The following is a 24,729-nucleotide window of genomic DNA, read 5'->3' on the forward strand; positions in this document are numbered from 1 at the left end:
TAATTCTAACACTTCCTGATACACTAAATTGAGGGAAATAGCAGTATATGAGCATTTCCCATAATTAATGTACATTAGAAAATTGTATAACCTTCCATAAGTAATAACATATAAAAAAATAATTTTGGCCGGACTTCTCCTTTAACAGCTGCTGCTAGGCACTAAACCTGAAGACGCCCCATCTTGGGGAGCGTGGTTTTGGCCACATGCATTTCTCTACATGGAGAATCATTGTCTAAATCGCGGTTTTCATGGTTTTTAACGGCTTAAAACATAAACAAATTTCCACATTGAAATAATGATTAGAGCGTCTGCATATTGTCTGAGGGAATTTTCACCAAAGGATTGGTAGATTGGTAGGTAATAGGTCTAGGCATCACATTTACCACCGCCACACCAGACCCGACCAATACCACCATACTGTGACTGAACAACACCACCATACCAAACCTGAACAATACCACCATACTGTGACTAGATAACACCGCCACACCAGACCTGACCAATACTGCCATACCCCCCCTACACACACCCCTCGAAAAGACACAAGATTTACTGGCAAGTCTGAACAGGAGGTGGGAGACTAAAAAAATAAAAACAAACAAAAAAAGTTGTTTCCTTCCCCCTTCTCCCTAGTGCTGCCCCCCTGAAAGGTGCTGCCCTAGGCACCAGACCATGAGTGCCTAGTGGTAAACACGGCCCTGCATAAGAGATGTATTCCGAAGTATAGGTGCAGCATAGGGGAAGCATTCCAGAGAATAGGAGTACAGGACTGATTCTGCATTTTTTGTTGCGTGAGGCAAAACCTGAAATGACCCCCTTCTAGTGCCCACACCTCCCCATCAACCCCCCCCCCCCCTCCCATTAAAAATCATAAGTAAGGGGTGTGTGCAGAAAGCCTTCAGTTCATAAAAATAAGTGCATACACAATCCAGCTCCACCATAAATCACCCTGTTTCAGCACAACCTTCTTCCTTTGTGAGAACAAGACAGAAAAAGTTCAAAAGTTCCCAATTCCACCAGTGTGTAACCAATTATTTAATCTTTATTGCTTCTCCAAGAATAAAAGCCCCTGAGATATACAGGAGTCAGTGCAGTGTGACTACTCCTGGTGATCTTCTTCATGGTCATACTACCATTACACCGTGTGCTCCATATAAAGGTATAGAGATCACTTGTAGTGTAATGGCCGATGCATATAACAATACCTGCAGAGTGTTTGCAGTCCTGACTTCCTTGCATTCTAGGTCTGTGTCCAGCTATCAAATGCAGGTCATGGGGTCAATGAAGTCAATGTGCGGCAAAGCAGTATAGGGTGTTGTTGTGGCTGCTAGGTGGGTGTAGGTGGCTTGGTCACTTGTCACGGTAGCCTGGAGTGGCTACCGACCGACTGCTTCTGCAGGTTTGGATAACCCAAGTGTAACCTGGTATGTAGGTGCAGAATTATTGACAGTAGCTTGAGTCCAGTAGCTTAACCAGTTTTAGTGCAATACAAAACAAGGCTTTAGTTAATACAGGTGCAGATGAGAGGAAGAAGCAGCTGGAACAACAGAAGTGAGAGTAGAGGGGCATCTTGAGGGCCCTGTCTAATGTAGCTGTACTCTGCCGGGATAGCGTAGTTAAGAGAAGAAAGAGGAGAAGAAACTCATGTTTCTGGCCACCTAATGTCCTACAGTGTCGGGATACCCATCCTATAAGGGTAGTACGAGGCCCCAGGTCACTGTGCTGGGTACAGCAGACTTCCTGGAACCTTTCAGAAGAGCCGTGCACTACAGCAGGATACGTAGGCAAGTGGTAGCTGTCCTGCTTGGGTCAGTACCATACTTGGGTATACTGTCCTTTATCTTGTGGAATGTATCCATAGCATGGACAAGGTCATCCTCAGAGGATGTCCTTTCTCTGAAGGGGTCTAGCACTGCATACTAGCTTACGTTACTTGCTGACTTGGAAAACTCTCTCTGTGCGTCTTTCTCTCTTTAACTCCTGACTAGAAAACCACACTTCCCACCAGGAACTAACCTCCTTTTTTAGGGGCAAACTAAGTCTCACAGTGATTGGTGGGGCTGTGTGTAAAAGGAAGAAAGAAGGACAGGAACAACATGTGACAGAAAACAATTAACTCGGTGCATTCCTTCAGCTGTGCATAGAGAATACAGAAAAATTTATTAGTGACACCTAGTGGGAAAATCACGGAATACACTCTATATCTCACTGTGAGAACCTGATACAAGTTACTTGCCCAGGTGCAATAGAAAGTTAGTGGCACACCTGTGCTGGGACACTAAAAGTGGTGTTTAGCAGACAGTATCATTTATGGCCACTCCATAAAACTCTGCTGCCCTTCAGAGACAACACAAAGCTGACGCCCTGAGCAATAAACTCATTTCGCCTAATGACAGAAACGGCCCTGGGGACAGCATGGGAGAAGTCTTGAAGCTTAGGAGTGAAGCGTGGTAATTTGGAAGAACAATGAACCATAGGTGATGGCCAGGGTGGCAAAGATGGATACAAGTAGATTTAGGAAGGTGCAACTGATGGAGAACTTTATATAATAATTATATATTTTTGATGCTTTAAATATTATGTGTATTTCCTTTCCTGTTGTGTAAGGTTATCTAATCTGTTATAATCACCTATAGGCTGGTTTCACACACAGTATATTTTAGTCAGTATTTGGTCAGTAATTTGCAACCTCAACCAGGAGTGGATTAAAAACACAGAAAGGCTCTGTTCACACAATGTTGAAATTGAGTGGATGGCCGCCATTTAATGGCAAATATTTGCTGTTATTTAAAAACAACGGCCGTTATATTGAAATAACAGCAGTTATTTACCGTTATATGGCGGCCATCCACTCAATTTCAACATTGTGTGGACAGATCCGTTATGTGTTTTTAATCCACTCCTGGTTTTGGTTGCAATATGAGGACCACAATACTGACTGAAATATACGTAGTGTGAACCCAGCCATAATATGTAAAAAAAACTTTTTCTTTTCCCCGCAGATTTTCCAGCCAACATCCCACAGTCAATGATGAGCTTCCCAATCGCATCATATCTGGATATATACAAGTCAGGCCGAATGTTAAGGAGTTTACAGACTCCGGTGTCATCTTTGAAGACGGGACCGTAGAGGAAAATATCGATGTAGTCATCTTCGCTACCGGATACAGTTTTTCTTTTCCTTTCTGTGAAGATAGTGTCATTAGCGTTAAAAACAACAATGTTTCCTTATACAAGTTTATGTTTCCTTATCATCTGGAAAAGCCCATGCTAGCTGTAGTGGGACTCATTCAGCCCACTGGTGCCATCATGCCAATGTCTGAGCTTCAGTCCCGCCTGGCAACCCGAGTTTTTAAAGGTATGTAGCAATACAGTTCACTTTATAGTAGTATAGTGTATAGTAGTAGTATAATGTCTACAATAGAATGATGGGATTAGTGGTTCTTTCTATGATCAGTAAACCAAATCCCTTTGGTTGCACCCTAATAGGACATGTTTTTAATCTTTGTGTCACCTTTGGGATGGTAAAACAGTTGTGTGGTTGAAGGTAATTTTGTTAAAGGAAAAACATATATTCAGCAAGTAGATGCAATGCTCTGTAGTGATGATAGTCTGCAGGAGAAGCTGCAGGAAGGGAGCCCCCTCAGTCTCCCTCTTAGCCTAAAGATATGAAAAAGCAGCAGCTAAGCGATCGCAAAACAAATTTTCCGTATGATGTATCGTTCCGTCTAAAAGCTGATCGTTATGGAAAAAAAAAACGTTACTTCGACATCGTTAATCGTACGATCGGGCAATTATCGTCTCGTGTAAACGCAGCATAAGTCTGGGTGTAACGCCAAGAACACCTGTTTCTCATTCAGTATATGTGACAAAAGGTGAAGTGCTAGAGACAGGCTAATGTTTTGAAATTGTTTCTTTTTCCTTATCTATGCTTATAACAAGACACTTACTGCTCAATTAAACAGAAGCTTTTCAGCTTGAACACAGAGTAGTCTCATGTGTCCTTTCTGATCTTCAGCAGACTGCAGCTACCCTAACTTATTAATTTGGAGCACCCAAGGATACCTGTGTCAGGTGTTTATACCTGAACTTATCACAGTATATAGCGTACACAGTGTCAGACTGGCCCACCAGAGGGCCAGAAGATCCTTCGTTGGGCCCCCAGCTTTAGAAACTGCACGAACACTGACTGACATGCCATTTCTCACTGGTTCTTTATTGGTGGGCCCCCAGGATAATTTCCTCTGGGGGCCCCCCAGATATCCCAGTCCGACACCGACTGTACACTAGAAATATATTTTGAAAATATCAACTAATCCTGACCCAGTAATAAACAGTTTAACAAATCTACAGTAATATTTGCAAGACCCGTATTTAAAAAATTGGACAAGTCTGGAATGAGACATTACAGAGTATTAGTCCAGACTTCTCCTGGGAATCGGAACAATCTTACAAGACTAAATAAATGGATGGCCAATTTGCTCAATACTAACTATAAGTCATTGTAGTCATGGTAGTACCTGTTGTTTAACAAATCTGGCATTGCATTGTGGATTCCATTATGAACAGAAACCATGATGCATGTGACCAGGGTTTTATTCAGCCTCTTAACTACTGCTGATATGACTTTTTATTTCAGTCATTCAGGGTGCTTATTCTAGCCTACTGCAATTTTTAATTGGGGCTAGAATAAGGGGCTAGATGTCAAGATCACTATTGATTGCGACATCTAAGCAGTTAAAGGGGGAGTTCACCAATTTTTTTTTCTTTTAAATCAACTGGTTCCAGAAAGTGCCAGACATTTTCATTTAAAAAAATCTCAAGTCTTCCAGTACTTATCAGCTGCTGTATGTCCTGCAGGAAATGGTGTATTCTCTCCAGTCTGACACAGTGCTCTCTACTGCCATCTCTATCCATAGAAAACCATGCTAGCCCTATACTCTGGAAGACGTGAGACTTTTTAATAGAAGTAAATTACACATCTCTGGCACTTTCTGGCACCAGTTGATTTGAAAAAAAATATTTTTTGTGAACAACCCTTTAAATGACTGACATCAGAGTAATATCCTATGTCGGGTGTTAGCTACACATAGCTGTATTCTCTCACCCGACTTAAGTCATAACTGTATGCCATGGGTCGGGAAGTGCCTCTGCATTTTTTTGCTCTTTTCACACTTAAGTGAAAGATTAAACCACTGTTCACACCAATGTCACCTTGCTGTCAGATTTGGGAAGAAGAAAGAGCATGTCATGCTAAACTTTTGCTTATAAATCGCTGTTGTCTGTCTGGTATAGTTGTCTGTCCATCTGGCTCAGGTCCATTGTAATGTCCATGATGGTGGTGTGAACAGAGCCTAATATTTTTTTATATTATTTGACATTGTATGATGATGATTGTTATCTCACCAATTCTTTTTTATTTTACAGGCTTGGTTCAACTACCAGATCAACAAACCATGGTCACAGATATAATGGAAAAATCTTTCAAAATATCTAATCGGTAGGTTATCAAGCTACTGTACATGAAAGTAGTGTTAACGAAGGTTAGATCCAGCCTCATGTGCTCTTTGGAGTCTTTGGTCTTCACTCAATATGGAGAATTATCGTAAAACGACCATATCATACAGTATGGTGCCCAGTCTACAGAGTCATAAATTGGTAAATTCAGTTGCCTAAATCACATTGCTATGCTGTATAAAAGTTCAAAAAAAATATACACAAAGGAACTGTTACTGACCTATGCTTCATGAGACATGCTAGTGAAAATGGGGGCAATACAGGAGATCTCTCCAACCAGTTAAAGGGATACACTGGTATACAGATTTGTAAATAATTTCTAGTAAAAAAAAACTCATGTCTTTCAGTACTTATCAGTTGCTGTATGTCAGGCAGGAAGTGGTGTATTCGTTCCAGTCTCTCTGCTGCCACCTCAGTCATTGTCAGGAACTGTCCAGAGCGGGAGACTTTTCTATGGGGATTTTCTACGGGTAATTAGGACAGTTAAATGCAGCTGTCAAACATGACAGCTGCTTTTTTTTGCCCTGCACAGCCTTATCCCTGGTGTCAAGTGGCTGGATCCCTTCATCTTACCTTGCTGGGACTCAGCAGCAGACCAGAGCAATACAGCACTGATCTAATTAACCAATGCTATATTATATACACAGCATTGATCTCTATGTGAGATCAGTGCTGTGTATATGGAAGTCCCTCAGGGGGACTTCTTATTGGATCCCTTCTTCTTACCTAGCCGGCCTCAGTATCGGAATGACACTGATCCCAGCTCGGTAATCCATATATCTGGGCTGCAGCAGACCATAGCAATACAGCACTGATCTGATCGGTCAGTGCTGTATTATATACACAGCATTGATCTCTATGAGATCAGTGCTGTGTATATAGAAGTCCCCCAGGGGGACTTCTTATTGGATGCCTTCTTCTTACCTAACCTGGCTCAGCATTGGAATGACACCGATCCCAGCTTGGTAATCCATAGATCTGGGCTGCAGCAGACCAGAGCAATACAGCACTGATCTGATCGGTCAGTGCTGTATTACATACACAGCATTGATCTCTAATGCTCTGGAATTAAGAGCGCTTTATAAATAAAAAAGTAAAAAAATAAAATTAATAATAATAATAATATGAGAGATCAGTGCTGTGTATATAGATGTCCCCCAAGGGGGATTTCTTAATAATGTAAGTGGAAAAAAAAGTGATTTTATAAATAATTTTTATTATTTTTAAAATGTATTAAATTACCACATTCCTGACCACGCCCAGTAAACAGCGTAAGTGCAAAAAAATTACAAAGTGCAAAATTGTGCATTTTTGGTCCGCTGGCCCGCCTCCAGTGCTTCAGCCCCGGCCCGGGAACCCTTGGATAGAATGGCACCGTACACAGGAACCGGGCTTCCCTGCACCTGCGCCGATCTATCCGTGTGTCAAATAAAGCAAATGTACCTGATGGTACATTCGTTTTAAGGAACATAGATAACAAGTCAGTTTTGCTACTATAGGGCAAATGGCGTAAACACAACCCCCCCCCCCCCCCCATAAAAAAAAAATGTGCAAATAATTTTCCCCGTTTTTGGAAAATGAAGTCTGTCATTGCAAAGTAGTGGGTCTGTAGGTGAAATAATACAAGCGATATCGCCTTTGAAACTTGAGGAGAAAAATAAAAAGGGCAAAAATGAAAATGGTCTCTGTCCTTAAGGGGTTAATGTTGATGTGTGACCAGGTATTATAGTGGGGTTGGTTTATTAGGAAGTTTTTCTTATGCATTTTTTTTCTTTATTTATATTAGTATTATTTTTTTACTTTTATGGTCTCTTCCTCAACTGTATATATATATATATATATATATATATATATATATAATCTTATATTTTCGTTCTGATGCCCCCATGACCTCCATGACCAGGGTTTTCATTCAGTGTAGTTAACTATGAGCAGTTATGTTACTTATTTACATATATTATGTTCCTCGTGTTTCAGCTACATAAAGATGATGTGTAAAATATATTACATTGTACTTCGTATATAATTGTTTCTTACTTTTCCTTAAGCTACGTGAAAAGCCAGCAGCAGAATATACAAGTGGACTATCTGGAGTATATGGATGAATTGGCCGCGATGATTGGTGTGAGGCCAGATATAATCAGGTTGTTCCTCACAGATCCCCGGTTGGCTTTTCATGTGTTTTTCGGACCTGCTACACCTTACCAGTACCGGCTTATGGGACCAGGGAAGTGGAGCGGTGCCAGGGAGGCCATCCTGACTCAATGGCAGCGTATTATAAAGCCAACTCAGACCCGAGTTCTTGAGAATCGCAACTTAGACAGATCTATTCCGCTAATGCTGAAAGTCTTTGCAGCTTTTATTCTTTTGGCAATATTTTTTCTATACTTTTAGAGGGGTCTTCTAGCTGCCAAACAAAGCAGTCACATAGTATTTCATATGTTTGCGTGTATTGGGAGGACTTTCCAGCATGTACATAAAATGTGCACCACAATACAGTGAGAACAGCATCTAGTAGAATGTGCAAAAGTCATGTGACTAGAGAATTTTATTTGAACGAATCATAATAATTACGGTGAGAAGTTGAACATGTAAAAATTTACATGGAAAGTCTATGAATGTTTAATATGTTTTCTAATTAAAATGATTTCCTTGTTGTATGTAATGCCTGCCAACACATGTGTTTTAGTCCTTAAAGGAGAAGTCCGGCAAATTTTTTTATTAAAGTTATACAAATCCCCAATATACACTTATTACGGAAAATGCTTATAAAGTGCTTTTTCCCTGCTCTTACTACTGCATCAAGGCTTTAATTCCTGAATAAAATGGTGATGTCACTTCCTGGATAACATGGTGATGTCACTTCCTGGATAACATGGTGATGTCACTTCCTGGATAAAATGGAGATGTCACGACCCGACCCCCAGAGCTGTCCGGGCTGTGGCTGCTGGAGAGGGTGATGGTAGGGGGATGCTCAGTGTCCTTCCAGTGCCCTGTGTCCCTCAGTGTCCCCCTGCCATCATCCTCTCCAGCAGCCACAGCCCGCACAGCTCTGGGAGTTGGGTTGTGACATCTCCATTTAATCCAGGAAGTGACATCACCATGTTATCCAGGAAGTGACATCACCATTTTATCCAGGAAGTGACATCACCATTTTATCCAGGAAGTGACATCACCATGTTATCCAGGAAGTGAAGCCTTGATGCAGTAGTAAGTGCAGGGAAAAAGCACTTTATAAGCATTTCCTGTAATAAGTGTATATTGGGGATTTGTATAACTTTTGGGGGGTAATACAATACTTTAACAAAATTTTTGCCGGACTTCTCCTTTAAAGGGAACCTGTCACCATAAAAATGCTACCTAAGCTGTCATCATTGTGAGCAGATTGATATATATCTTCATGGGAAAAGATTTATAGAAAGATTTTATAACTTTCCATACTAAGTCCAATCTATTGAGTGACACCGCCCACTGGACTCTTTATCACAGAATGGAAAATGATTTAGCTTTGCTAGATAAGTGGTCCAAACAATGGAAACTGCAGTTTAAAGTTTCCAAATGTAAATTAATGCACTTGGGGAGGAGGAATCCTCTATCTGAGTATCACATCGGCAGTTCTTTGTTGGCAAAGACTTCAGAAGAGAAGGAGCTCTAGTGAGACCACATCTGGAATACTGTGTCCAGTTCTGGAGACCTCACCTACAAAAATATATTGATAAAATAAAATGGGTCCAAAGACGGGATACAAAAATGGTGGAGGGTGTGAGGCATAAACCATATCAGGATAGACTTAAAGGGGTACTCCGGGCCGGGGGGTATTTTTGTGGATCGCTGGGGAGGGTCGAAATTGAAGCCAGAGGTCACTTACCTCCCCCATTACAGCACCGGTGCCCGTATCGCGCCACCCGGTACTCTCGTTCTGCAGCCGCTTCCTGGTCAGAGCTGCCACATGAGACGTGACGTTTTAAGGCAGCTCTGCCATTCAGCGGACGAGGCGGGTCTTCGCTACGGCCGCTGATTGGCACACCTGCCTTGAGACATCACGTATCATGCGGCAGCTCTGAACAGGAAGCGGCCGCGGGGCCCGGGCACCGGCACTGGAACTGGGGAGGTAAGTGACCTCCAGCTTCAATTTTCACCCCCTCCCCGGTGATCCTCAAAAATACCCCCCAGCCCGGAGTACCCCTTTAAAGATTTGAATCTGTATAGTCTGGAAAAAGAAGGGAAAGGGGGGGGGGACATGATTAAAACCTATAAGTATGCTAAAGGACTAAATAAGGTTCAGAAGGTAAGTGTTTTTAGAAAATAACTTAACTCAAGAATAAGAGGACACAGTGAGGGGTTACTGGGGGAAAGATCAGAAGCAATGTGAGAAAATATTATGTTATTGAAAGAGTAGTAGATGCTTGAAACAATCGTCCAGCAGATGTGGTTGGTGAATCTACAATAACAGTATTTAAACCTGCCTGGGATAAATATCTATGTATCCTAAGATAATAAAAAGGGAAATAATAAAAGGGCTGACTAGATGGACCCAGTGGTCTTTTTCTGCCAAAAATCTTCTATGTTTCTATGCTTCCAAGTGCCAACGCAGGTGGCACTTTTCTGCACTAATGACATGTGTAGTGTCCCACTAGGGGTTTCTTATTTTTATACACCCAGGTAAAAGCAGTTCTTTCCTGTGCCACAGCTGAAGTATGTAGTTTTCTGTGTACCACTCCAACCACTAGGTATCACACTCCCCTAGGACGCAGCTGCAGTTTAAAAGGAAGGTTGGCTACACACTCTTACACCTTTAGTTCCTGTTATAGGGCCCTATATATGCTAGGGAGCTTCCTGTAGAGAGGAGTCTAGTTGCTGCCTGCAGGGCAGAGGGCAGGTTCAGTACTCTTCAGTACTACAGACAGCAGCAGTGGTGCACTGCTAGACCTGACATCATTGTAACCAGAATTACAGGAGCAACCCCTGGCCTACGAAGTGGATCCTAACCTCAAGACAGTCATCCCCTCAAGAAGGAGAGACAAAAGGGACTGTACTGCAGTAGAGCACAGTGCAAGTAAGCCGCTCTCTACTGACCTTGCTTGAGTAAGTAGGAAGGAAACTACTAGTTAGCTTTACCCAGAGACAGAGGCCTGGGACTCGTGCTGCCTTTCAGGGCGGTCACTGAAACTGAGAGGCAGAAGGCGGTCACATAAGATAACTTGACTTGACTTATCTATACAAGAGTACGAGGAGTTCTTCACACACATCTCGGCAGAGTACTGACACTATTTAGGAAAGGGCCTCCTATTCAGCCCCTATATCCTGCTCTAGAGTATCCTTCACCTCAAGTTACTATTACTGTGTTGCACTAAGTACTTAAGCACTGTTACCTTTTGTATTGCACTGAAGATATTTTCTAAGTTGGAGCTTCTGCACCTCATACTAGTCCTAATTAAAGGTCTGGTTGGCCGTGTGTTCTGTGTTCTCTTGGCCACCGTGACAAGTTGCCCCAAAACATCCGAGCCCACCGGCAGCTTCAGTACCAGTATCCAGCACCCCGGGCCACGGCCCATGCACATCAACGCCTTACGCTGACTAATAACTTTAAATACATCTGAAATCATACGGGCCTGTGCTAACATGACATCTCCTTACTCAACCAACCGCTATCATGTTAGCAATGGAGACGTCCACCAGCCGCCATGTATTGGACAAACATCATTGTCAGTCATAGAGATAATATCCTGATAGGCACCAGTAACCAGCTACATCACAGACATACATTATATAAAGCCAGCGTTCACGTGGCCAGCCCACTCTCTGTTACTTCTCCCTTGAAAAAGCCACCATCATCGTAGTGGTGAAACGTCAGAGCAGGGGGTGGTTACATTTTAACAGGGGAATACTATCTATGACTTACTATAAATAAGCAATTTAGTTCAATCATAGGAATAGCCTAACCGCACACGCTGAGCTATTAGTACTACTACTACTACTACTACTACTACTACTACTATAATCCTCTAATGCTTTGTGATTGGTATAACTGACTGATGCGTTATGCTATATTAGAACGGACAAACGCTGGCATGTGACAACGCATAAGCATTGTTACATAGTATATACTGAGTAGCTACAAGTGTACATTAATACACAGTGCATGAGGTTAATTCACAGCATAGTGTAATACAGTCACATACTGACACCTAGTGTCCAAAAGTGGTACTACTTACTGAACAGTATCAGCTATCCTAACACACTGTCTATACATACAGAGCTATAGTTTATAGTTTTTAGTATTTCCAGTTTTAATCTCTTTACAGTTTGCACCTCATTAAAGTTATGTTTTAGTAATTTATGGTCCTCATAGACTATTGGAAATAATGTTGTGATAATACAGGTGACATCACTGGACACTGTATACAGGACCACTGCAGTCAGGTACTGGCCTCAGCGGTCACGTGCCATATACTTTGCTTATCTTGTGGATTTATTATGATAGTTTCATTATTTTCAGTACTGTGCAAATTGCTTTCATCAAAGTGTATGCAAGAAGAAGTATCTATGATGAAGGGAAAAAATGGCTAGATGGTAAGTTATTGGTTAAATGGGCATTGCAACAAAAACAAAGGAAAGAAAAATTGGGCAAGTACCAGAGACTTGTTGGTTTGGGGTCTGGGGTGTTCAGATCCCCACTGATTGTTGGAGAGAGTCAGAAGACTCTGTGCAGCTGTGCACTTCACCCCACCCGCTCTTACAGCGGACTGTCTTCATTGTAAAGGCCATATAACACGGCCCGACACCACACTGAAAGTGAGTGCCAGTGTGCTAGCTCAGCGCTTGCTTACCGAGCCCATACACGGCTCAATTATAGTGCAGCAAGGGATATATATATATATATATATATATATATATATATATATATATACAGTATCATTAGCAATGTCTGTAGCACGAGCCCCAGTCATCAGTTATCTGGGTGTAGCAGACTCCCAGGATTACCCAGTTGTTGCAGTAGGACCTGTGCTGAGTAGTAGCTGTGCAGTAGGAGCTTTTCTTAAGGTAGTTTTGTCCCACTGGTCAGTTCCAATTGTTTTAGGTAACTGCCCTGCACGTTTTAGAGAGGTTCCTGGCGTGGGCAAATTTTTCTTCTCTATCCTTTTACGAGTTTAGCACTGCATTGCTGTCTTAGAGTTTAATTTGAGAACTTTGTAACTCAGCTGCTTCTCACACATCTGTCCACTTGGACCTGCAGTCACTAACTCTCCGACAGGGGACCTGGCTAGAGCCAATCCCTGGCTTAATTCTAGTAGAGACTCCTTTGTTTGCTTCCTCTCACACTGAAGACTGACTGCAAACTAAACTGGTGTCCCCCACCAAGAACTAACTCCTCCTACAGGGGCTGTGTTAACACTCCTGTGAGTAGTGGGGCTGAGTGTGTGTGTGAGAGAGAGAATAGATGGGATAGGAAAGAGAAGAGTTTGCATCTGTGACTGGTTAACATTCAACATGTGACACAAATAAATTTAACCCTTCTGCTCCTTTAGAAATGCATAGTATAATACAAGACAGTAGTAACACCTAGTGGGGAGAACACAACAGCACACCATCTCCCACTTGTGTGAACCTGAGGGAGATCCAGTCGATCCGAACCCGAACGATCAGCATTTGATTAGCGGGGGCTGCAGAACTTTGATAAAGCTCTAAGGTTGTCTGGAAAACATGGATACAGCCAACTACTATATCCATGATTTCCACATAGTCTTAGGGCTTTATCCAACTTCAGCAGCCACCGCTAATCAAATGCCGAAAGTTCGGGTTCGGATTGACTCGAGCATGCTCCAGGTTCGCTCATCTCTAGTCATCTGACCAATGTAAGGATCGCATAATCCAACCACAGGTCTGTGCTCCTAAAGCCTTGTCCGCTCTATTCTCTTAGCCATAATATTTTAATGCTGCTTGGAGCAGGTACCTGTAGTTGTAATAGGCTGCCCTGTTTAAGACAACAGACCTGCTATAAGCATACTGTAATTTCACTTAAAAGCATTGGGCTGAACATTGTGCTTTATTATTATTAGTGTTATTGTTATCACCGTGTGGTTTCTCAGCTCTTGAACTCCTATGTGCTTATTATGTGTTTTTTCCTACTGATTGTATGAATTAAATTCAGGGGAAATATATGTTGCTGTACTGGTAACATTTACATTCTAATAACACATTGTACCTTTTGTTCTTATGTATAATAGTTAAATTATTATTATTATTTTTTCTGAAGACTAAAAAAATGTAGTCCATGACACATGCATTACCGTTGTATATCAGTACTTGAAAAAGAAATCCGGCTTCTGTGTAATTACCGACCCTTGAGAAATCCATAAAATAACATGGTTTTATTTCTAGATGTTTTTGAGAATTATTTAGACTCTCCTTTCTATATATTACACTGTTTTCTTATTGTTATGTTAGATTTGATGTAACATTTTGTTGTAATTTTGTTTTTAAATAAAGCTATGATTGGTGGATCACATGGATAAAGCGTCTAGGGGTTGACTAAAGCGTCTAGGGGTTGACTAAAATGCATTAAAGTCTATAGAATAACGGACGTCTTTTTCACACATTGTATTGAATGCGTCCGCCTCAAAAGATGTCCGTCATTAAATACAATATGTGAAAAAGATGTCCGTTTTCCATAGACTTCAATGCATTTTAAGCCCCTTAAAATGATGCAAAAGCGGACGTCTTTTTAAACACAAAAAGCGAATAACTTTTTCCTTTTTTGGACGTTGTGTGAACATAGCCTAATACAGACCAGCTTTTATCAGACAGCCTTGCAGACCTTGCTTAACTTTATACATAACCTGTCCAGGCTGCAGGGCTCTTCTTGTGGTCTTCTTCTCACTGGGTCCCGTGCGCTGCAGCTTCAGAGCAGCCTGTCTCAGCTGACAGGCCGCTCAGCCAATCACTGGCCGCGGCGGTCCCAGCCAGTGATTGGCTGAGCGGCCTGTCAGCTGAGACAGGCCGCTCTGAAGCTGGAGCACGCGGGACTCTTGGCACTTTTCTTTATACATGTTATTGATGGGAAATATTTTTTCTTATATTGTTAGTTACATATATACTTTTTTTGCTTGGTGTATCTGTATTTTCTTATATTGGCAAGATCCTTTGTGATAACGGATTTCTCATCTATACCTGATATATCAATTGTTGCTCCAAGTATTGTGGGGGCACATGTGTAATTCTGTTGGCTCTTTTGGCCATCTTTTAATTGTTTTTAAACCTTTTTTGATGTTAGTGAATTAATAAAGACTTGTCTAGTTATATATGATTATTTGATGTGCAACTTTCTCATAGTTTAGTCGCTTTTTTCTTTTGCTTAAAGTGCACCTGTCACGCCGGCCTTGGATGCCAACATGCAATGAGAACATAATGTGGATCCAATGGGTTTGCGCACATTAGGCCCAGTTCACACTGAGCGAAAACGACGGAATCCTTACAGTCTCATTGTTGGTTTAGGAACTCGATGTTGATTCAACAGCGGGTTAGAGAATCATGGCTGCTTTCAACCGGAAACTCTGCCACTCCTGTCCTCAGTTTGGGTGTGGGGTTTTGCAGCTCAGTAACCTTGAAGTTAGGTTAGGTGTAGTGCTGTTTTGGGGGAAATATTCCCATTAACAAGATGATCACGGCCATCACATCCGGGGGAAGAATATATATACCGTTGGATGTGAACGTACCTTGCTCCTTGCTTCTTTGCTTCTCTTCTTTGGGCTTTTGTTCGTGTACCCTTACTTAGCTGTTTCCATAGCTCCAATGCAGAGGGCCATGCACATGTGTGACCATGCTGGTTGGTTGTTCTTGTGACTCTCATAGGATCCTGTACTGGATAGCAACCACCTCATTAGATGGGACCCCCATTGTTGGCATACAGTAGACTCAGGTGCCAGAGGTTTGGTCCACTGATCAGACATTTATCGTATATCCTACGGCAGGGATGGGGAACCATTGGCCCTCCAGCTGTTGCAAAACTACAATTCCCATCATGCTAAAGCTTTGGCTGTCCAGGCATGATGGAAATTGTAGTTGTGCAACAGCTGGAGGGCCGAAGGTTCCCCATACTAGTCCTTTGATGTCATAGGCAAATGGAGCATACAGATAAGTCGATGTATTATGTTCACACTTTCTTCATATCCATCTGCCTTACCCCGCCCAGATGTGTGTATTGGAAAGAAAAAGACGCAATAGGGAATCAATCATAATAATCGATGCCAGACTGTGTATGGGCCATATTCCATGGGCCGATGGGGGCCCGATCAACGATGTAAACGAGCGCTAGATCAGCGCTCGTTTACTGGGCCTATTCCACGGCCCGACAATCGTTAGTAAGGGCTGCAGGGACATCGTTATCGATGTCCTTGCAGCCCTTGCAGCATACATTACCTCTAGTAGGGCTTTTCCTCCGCTCCATCTTCATCCCGGTCCCTGTGATTGGCTGAGCAGTCTGACAGCTCAGTCAGGCGGCACCGAAGCTGATGCTGCTCCACCGGACCCGAGGAGGAAGACAGAGCGGAGGAGAAGCCCTGCTAGGTAATATATGGTGCTTCTCAAATCATCGGTCGCCCGCCGTGCACCGCTATTCCACGAAGCAATGCACGGTGGATGACTGATGATTTTAGGTTTGGGCCTCAATAAACGATCAGCCGATGACACAATCATCAGCTGATCGTATTCCACAGAGCGATAATCGGCCAAATCAGGCCGATTCGGCCGATTATCATTCCGTGGAATAGGCCCCTATACATGTCTACCTGTATGAATGGGAATGTATAGATTTGTGTGTACTAGAATGTTGAAAGATTTTTCACCATTATATTGGTCCTCCTTGCTGTGTGTAGATATAAACTACAGATGAATATAAATGATTAATATAAACTGGATTATATGTAAAATATTTCAATGAAATGACTGGGATCCTCCCGGATTACTTGATGCTGCGTATTAAGGCGTTTTCCTGTCTTTAAGTCAGATAGGTGCAATCACATGGAGCGCTCCAGAAGAGATTACTACTTCTCCTACTTAATTAATGTCTTACAAAAGAAGACACAGGCGAGATCTTCAGAATAATCCTATAATTGATCATGTGGCAGCTACAGGAGCTAAGGGAAGGCCAGGGAGAATGGGGATTTCCTATTAAATAGTAAGATCTCGTATAAACAGGCTTTATATGAAACTAATATACTTGTTTATTTTGTTGTTTTTTTATAGGCTCCGTCCAGAGGACTTCTGACAATGTAAAGGGTCTACTGTGCTTATGAATTGTATTCGCTCAGTAAAGTATTTTATGCGTTTGAGCAGCATTTAAAGGGGTATTTTAACTAAAAGTATCTACTTAGTGCATTAGTGTATATATATACAGTATATATATATATATATATAGTAATATAATTAAAGTGAAACTGGCACAGTTGCCCCTAGAAAACAATCAGATTCCACCTTTCATTTTCCAAAGAGTCTGTGAGGAATGAAAAGTGGAACCTGATTGGTTGCTAGGGGCAACTGAGCCAGTTTCACTTTACATCATGTTTGATAAATCTCCCCCATAGTGTTTCCCCAAAAATAGGACAGTGTCTTATATTAACTATATTAACCCAAACATGGGTCTTATTTTCAGGGGATGTCTTTAAAAAAAAAAAAGAATTCACATGTCACATGCACAGCAAGGACAGAGCGTATGGCATTGCAGCTTCCGGCCACCAGGGGGAGCTCACCACAGTCCACCCATACAGCACAACAGGGACAGTGTATGGTATGGCGACAGGCGACAGGATATTGGCAGACTGTTTGAAGCTCTACATCTGGCGGTGGGGGACAACAGGGATGGTGGTACGGGATGGGCCTCTTGATGCCTCGCCTGCATATTTATAAATGACAGTCGTGGAAGGGAACATCTGGGTCATGTCCTGCATGTAGCTGCTCTGCAATGGAAAGTGAAGGTAGGGGACAACAGTGGCAGGCTAAAAAAAAAAAATCACAGCTGTTATGTTAGGCGGGCATGCTTCCAAACTAAAACTTTGCTAGGTCTTACTTTCGGGGGAGGCCTTATATTTAGCAATTCGGAAAAACCTCTACTAGGTCTTATTATCAGGGGAAGTCTTATTTGCTCCACACTGATGAGGGGCAAATACCCCAAAACAGATGCCTGTGGATGGATGCCTAGCCTTGGTAACCCTTGTTTTATGTCGTTATACTCGAAGTAGAAAGTAACCTAGTGCAATCACTAAATGAGGATGACTAATGTATATGTAATGAAAGAAAAGCTTGTATACACCTATGTCTCCAATGTAGATGGCTGTATTAGAACAATGGATTCATAAATAAAGGATTTTTTTTTTTAGGATGGAGTTCCAGAACATTTCTCATTGTTCTAATTATTGTAATTAGATTGGGTGTGCTGGTGCAGCGTTTTCAATCAGAGTGATTGCAGTAACTTTCCAATTCCCAGAGTGTTCTTCTACAGAGAGTCTAAGTACATTAATGCTTTCAAGACTTCCCCCTTGGCCTCTTAAGGTTATAACAACACAGTTTTTCCATTAACACATTGTAGAATCTGCTTAGGTTTTTGGGGTGCAGTATTAACTGATCAAGGACAACTGGATCTTTAAAGTGTCACTGTCGTTTAAATTATTTTTGCAGAAATCAATAGTCCAAGCGATTTTAAGAAACGTAATTGGGTTTATTGGGCAAATATGCCATTATCTGCATTCAAAAAGACTTTCCCCAGGTCCCCCCTCCCTCCCTCCCTCTCTCTCATCCACTGCTCATTATCAGGAAATCTCGACTCTTTTCCATCAGTCGAGCCCTGTGTAACCTATGGAGAGTGGAGGTGGGAGGAGGGAGATTAGTTGGCAGCACAGAACAAAGGATTACACAGTGGGAGCTGTGTGAAAGCCGGTATTCAGAGGTCAGAGAGGTAAGTGGTGACTTCAGAGGAGATAGCCCGGTGATGTAGCTGTAAATTAACTCTTTGTTGTCCTGTTTTGGTGCCTGATCTCCCTCCACCCCTCCCCTCTCCATAGAGAACAATATAGTCATGGGGGGAAAGCTTCCAACTGCTTTTTCATTATAAATATGCATTTTTGGCTAATAAACCCAATTACAAAGTTTCTTAAAATCGCCTGTAATATTGATTTCTGCAAAAAAAAAAAAAAAATGTAAACACTTTAAGGGGTTTATTACAAAGAGAAAACATAAATATCTACACAAGGGGAGACTAACTAAGGGATAGGAATATAAGGGAAGGGAGAGGGTGGTGGGAAGGGATGGTGGGAGAAAGGAAGTGCCTAACTATTCATTTGTGTGCAACCCTATATACCAGTCACACGCACACATAGCCCACACATTGCCCATCCCTGAAACACCTCCAAATACTGTCTTGGCCAATCATCACAGTTTCTTTATATTTTAAAGACAATAATGCAGGTAAACACATTCCTGCAGGTGGCGTCCTTTGGGTAAAGTAAGGTCCTTGTCCTTTTGATGACTCTATTGGGCGTGTACTCTTCGTCCACAGGTGACTCTGATACGGAGGCTTTGAAGTAACCAGGGGTTTTGGTTTACGGCTTTAGGACTGTAGGAATGCTGTTCTGCTATTTGTCTTCACTTATGTCCAGCATTGTCCAGAATTTATGACTCTCCATTATTGCCTCAGGAAGGCTCAGTTTACTTATTTACATTCTTTAGGCTATGTTCACACTACGTATATGTCCGGCCGCATATTTTTCGCGGCCGGACATATACGTGTAAAACTCCGGCCGGCTACGTACGGACCATGAACTTACGCCCGTAAGCTACGTACGCTTCCCGAGCGCCGTACATAGCGATCTGACAGCGGTCTTTTACTTGGATATCTTCGGCTAGCCCCGGACACCCCACAGAACCTTTTGGATCGGCAAATCAAAGTGTAAAAATGAAGAAATCACCACTACGTACGGGACCGCATGTTACGCTACGGGCGTAAGTTACAGCATTTCCGTCCCGAAACAATGGTCTGTTTCATTTTTTACGGCGCCGCATGCGATCCGGGCGTAAGTTCGTACGTAGTGTGAACTGTGCAGCCGTAGATCGTATACTTTCTATTGTACGCAAACTACGTAAATCTCCGGCCGCTTATTCACGGAGCGCGCTATGGCCGGAAACTTACGTAGTGTGAACATAGCCTTATACAGGATGTGGTCCATGTTGGTTGGAGGACTTGCAGGACCAGCTGTACTTCGGGGTATTCTGTGGGAAGGTAGGATCACAGCAATGCTTAATTTGTATAGTTTTTGTCTCATTTTGCTACTTTAAAATATAGATAAATAGATTTGCTTACAATTGTCCTTTTTTGACCCCTATACATTTACATTTTTTCAGTCTATAATGGAATGTGAGGGTTTATTTTTTTTGCACCATGATCTTTAGTTTTTACAAGTTACGATGGAAAGAGCTTTGTATTTTTTTTTTTTTTTTGGAGAGGGGGTGTGACCAAAAATTGGCATTTCTGGTGTTGAGGATTTTTTTTTCTCGTGTTCTGGGTTCTCTGTGATGGCATAGTTTGGACATTTTAGTACTTTACAGAACTACATATGTTACTTTTTATTTTGGAGTGTAGACTTTTTTTATTTGTAAAAATTACTATTTATAGTACTATTTGGGAATGGCATTTTTTTTTTACGTCTCCCAAGGGACTGTTATAAGCAATCATTTGATTGAATCATTGCTCAATGCAGTGATATTAAACTGCATTGATCTACAAAATGTGCCTGAGGCAGACTTTATTAGTAGAGTTACAGGGGTTATCCAGGCTTAGAAGAACATGGCCACTTTCTTCCAAAAACTCATTTATATATAGTGTGAATGTGACTTTGCAACTCCGTTCCATTGAAGTAAATGGAGCTTTATTGCAAAACCACACCCAAACTGAGGACAAGAGTGATGCAGTTTCTGGAAGAAAATTACCATGTTCTTCTAAGCCTGGATAACCCCTTTAACATGGGAGTACAGAGGCCTTTAGAAGGCCTCTGGCTGTCGTGTAAATCATTCAGGATCCTACAATTGCATTGTGGGAATGCCGATCAGAGGGTTGACAGGGTGGTCACCTGTCATACAACCAGCTATTGGCTGTGGATTTATTGTGCCATTATACTGATGTCATTAGCAGTGAGTGTCTGCTGCTTTGCAGGCATATGAGTTTGAAGGGTGCAGACTTCTATCAAAACGTGTATTCACTCTTCACTCTAATAATAATAATAATATTTATATAGCACCAACATATTCCATTCACAGTCAATGGTTATTAATATGTGACATGGTTTTCAAGTATGGAAACTTTTAAAGTATTTGCGTGTAGATGTAATAGACAAGGAACAAATACCAAGATAGCAATGCAGAATTCTTCTCCCTGACAGATATGAATTGCTTCTTCACCCAGTAAATAAATAACTATTACAATACCCAATAACATGTTTAATGCCTTCATTGATCTGATTGATCTCCAATTCTATATACAGTTTTTACCTCTTTGCTCTTGGGAATCATTAATGATTATCCATATCTCTTACTCACTTATATATCTTGATAAGCTCAGTGTACACAGTAACCTTTAGCGTAAAATTATTCCACCAGTGCAGAGGCAGCAGAGTCGAGATCTCAGAACCATGAACAGGCAATACATTAAAGGGGTAGTCCACCCAAAATTTTTTTCTTTCAAATCAACTGGTGCCATAAAGTGCCAGAGATTTGTAATTCACTTCTATTAAAAAATCTTAAGTCTTCCAGTACTTATTAGCTGCTGTATGTCCAGCAGGAAGTAGTGTTTTCTTTCCTGTCTGACCCAGTGCTCTCTGTTGCCTCCTCTGTCCATGTCAGGAACTGTCCAAAGCAGGAGCAAATCCCCATAGAAAACCCCTCCTGCTCTCCAGACTGGAAATAATACAACTTCCTGTTGGGCATACAGCAGCTGATAAGTACTGGAAGGCTTGAGATTTTTTAATAGAAGTAAATTACAAATCTCTGTCACTTCATGGCAGCAGTTGATTTGAAAGAAAAAATTTTTGGGTGGACTACCCCTTTAAAGACAGTTCCTGACATGGACAGAGGTGGCAGCAGAGAGCACTGTGTCAGACTGAAAATAAAACAACACTTCCTGCAGGACATACATCATCTTATAAGTATGGGAAGACTTGAGATTTTTAAATAGAAGTAAATTACAAATCTATATAACTTTTTGACACCAGTTGATCTGAAAGAAAAAGAATTTCAATAGACAACCCCTTTAACCGTTTGCTTTGAGAAATGCATTAACAAAAAGGAAGCTAAATTTCCTTATATTTATAACAAAAAGTTTTACGTCTGTGTTCTATGTTTATAGAAAGTTGTAGGTGTTAAATTATAGTTTTGCATAGTCAAATGGCCAACAACACAACATAGTTATACAACAACTATACAGTATTGTAACTTCTGTATTGAACACGTCAGTTTATGCAAAAGTAGCAGAATAAAAACACCTGTTTTCACTGTAAAATTTAAAGTAAAAAATAACAAATGTAAATCGCAAACTTGCTTTATTTCACATCTACAGTTTTCTGTACTTAAAAAAAAAAAAAAAAAAAAAGAATAAAAGGGGTATTAGAATAGTTTGTTTCCTATATATATATATTTTTTTTTAACATTTCTTAAAGTTACGTAACTTTACAATAAAACTTTATTAACCCCTTAGCGTCCCATGACGTACCAGGCAGTACCTCTATTAGACGGCGCCGGTCATGTTGCCGCACCGGCTAATTAAGCACTTCAATGCAGCTGTCAAACCTGACAGCTGCATTGAAGTGCTTTGTACTGCACGTCCATGGTGTCTAGTGGGACGGATCTCACAGATCCGTTCTTCTGCCCGTGCCGGGTCTCAGCGTCGGAATAAGCGCTCATATAAGTCTCTAGGTGAAAAAATGCAAGCGCTATGGACTTTTAAACATAAAATGGAAAAAGCAAAAGCGCAAAAATGAAAATTGGCTTTGACCTTAAGGGGTTAAAGAAAATGTATACTTTTTAATTTTACATTTTTACATTGACTGGCAGCAGTAAAGGAGTGGCATGGCCCCTCTGCTGCCACCGTTGGTTGTGTCAGAAATTGCAGGGCTGGCACAGTTACATATCACTTATTGCATACAAATACTGAGCCTCCCTCAAAGTCTTTCCTATGGGGTAATCACTCACTACCTGTCTTAGTGGGACTCCAAATTATCAGTAGAGTATTTTACAAGCTTGGATACATGACAGAGACACAGGATTCTGTGAAGCAAGCTCCTAGTTTATTGGACAAAACACATATACCATATTTTCCGGCGTATAAGGGGACTGGGCGTATAAGACGACCCCTGACTTTTAAGCAGATTGTCAGGGGTTCGCCTTATACGCCGTAAAATGGTAACCTCTGCCTGACCGCAGTTCTGCAGCTAAATTAAAAAAAAACAAAAACACTTAACTCACCTAGGGCCCGTTCCCGGCCACCGCGTGCCTCCGTTACCATTCCCGGCGCAGGTAGTGTACGCCACACTGCCTGCGCCGGGAACGGTACCGGAGGCACGCGGAGGCCAGGAACGGGCCCTAAGTGGAGTTAATGTTTGTTTTTTTTGTTTTTTCATAGTGGTCGCCCCATACGGTGGGGATGGGGCCATTTTTGAGCCCCCCCAACATATGGGGCGACCATGCCCGGTACATAAAGGAAAAGGATGGCATCTAACCAGGAAAGGACACGGGTGGTTTCCAAGCTCCTATTGGTTGGATATTACATACATATTAATTCTTATTCTGATTGGAGTGTCAATAACATATTCTATTACCCAGTGCATGAGCAGCTAAGGGGAGTAAAACAACTTGTTATTTAAACTTGTAATTTATGATCCAGACTCTAAAGGCATGTTCACACTGAGGAATAGGTGAGCTATTTCAAGCTAAATCTGTGCCCGTATTCCACTTGAAATGTAAAATATGTAAAGAGCAACGTGCCATTGTGTTCAATGGGATTTCCACTCTGTTGTTCACACGGCGGGAATTATGCAGCACTGAGTTCGAGGCTATTCTGCACAGGCGCAGTACCGCCGGAATGGAAGTGGCTGTACTGCGCATGCGCAGCGGCGTCACAGCGTAGGCACGCTGACGTCGGGCACGGCACGCTCCCGAATGACGTCACAGCTACTGTGCAATTTGAATCACGCCCACAGACGCGTGATAAAAGCGGAACGCACAGGACGATAGGAGACACCCAGGAGACCGTGACTACCTGCTATCCGCACACCGCCCCGATGACTACCTCAGGTAATTTGCATACAGGGCGCCAGTTTTATAAAGTGACTTTGTGGCTTACACGGGGGAGGCAAGGAGGCTATGAAAACATGTGTGGGAAGTGTGCTCTGTGGTCTAACAGCACATGTACTTAGCTTTATATGCATTTTTGAGGTGATTGGTTCCCTTTAAAATCAACATGGTTAATGGTTAACCAATTTTATTCCCCTCCAAGGTGTCTTAAGAAATTCTACATACACCATACTGCACACATTCTATATTTAACCATTACTTAAAGAAAATACCCACACAATGGAAAAGTGCTATCATTTATACAGTATTGGGTAATTTATACAGTTTTTTGAGATGCGGTAGGGGTAGTGCGGTGTAAAACATTTTTCACTAAATAACACACATTACAAAGTTATAAAACATTGTAATGTGTGCTATTTAACTGAATGGCCCCTTTCCCCATGCCCCTCCCCCCCCCGACCGTGGACCCGGAAGTGTGATACAGTATACTCTGGGCTGCTCTGCCGCGATTGGCTGAGCATAACACAAGCCCCAGACGTCTTCTGTTATTCTCAGCCAATGGCGGCTGAGCAGCTGATGATGCGCTGGAGGGGGGCCGGCATGAGGGAGAGCTGGAGCAGTCAGGCCGGCCTCCTGAAGATGATGTGACCGTCCCAAGATGGGGGCCGGGGTCGACAGTGACTCAGTGAGTATACTGTATTACACTTCCGGGTCCACTGTCGGGGGTGGGAGAAACATGGGGAAGGGGGCCATTCACTTAAATGACACACATTACAATGTCGTATAACTTTGTAATGTGTGTTATTTAGTGAAAAATTTGTTTGCACCGCACTACCCCTTTAAATGGTCGCTGAAGTTTTAGACAATTTCCCTTCATGT

At 42.0% G+C, this 24,729-nt stretch overlaps 2 protein-coding genes across 3 annotated transcripts in view; both read left to right on the plus strand.

Annotated features, from left to right (window-relative positions):
- LOC138788973 (flavin-containing monooxygenase 5-like) overlaps positions 1-8,014 on the plus strand; it is a 60,927-nt gene extending 52,913 nt beyond the window's left edge. For both annotated transcript variants that reach the window (XM_069967426.1, XM_069967427.1), the window contains exons 7-9: positions 3,006-3,361; positions 5,431-5,503; positions 7,569-8,014. In XM_069967426.1, the coding sequence (XP_069823527.1) occupies positions 3,006-3,361; positions 5,431-5,503; positions 7,569-7,914 (775 nt within the window). In that variant the 3' untranslated portion in view covers positions 7,915-8,014. The remainder of the gene's footprint in view (positions 1-3,005; positions 3,362-5,430; positions 5,504-7,568) is intronic.
- Positions 1-24,729, plus strand: part of LOC138788972 (flavin-containing monooxygenase 5-like) — a 120,088-nt gene that overhangs the window by 26,037 nt on the left and 69,322 nt on the right. The window lies entirely within an intron of this gene.

This window comes from Dendropsophus ebraccatus, chromosome 4 (assembly GCF_027789765.1).
Source record: "Dendropsophus ebraccatus isolate aDenEbr1 chromosome 4, aDenEbr1.pat, whole genome shotgun sequence".
NCBI classification, from domain to species: domain Eukaryota; kingdom Metazoa; phylum Chordata; class Amphibia; order Anura; family Hylidae; genus Dendropsophus; species Dendropsophus ebraccatus.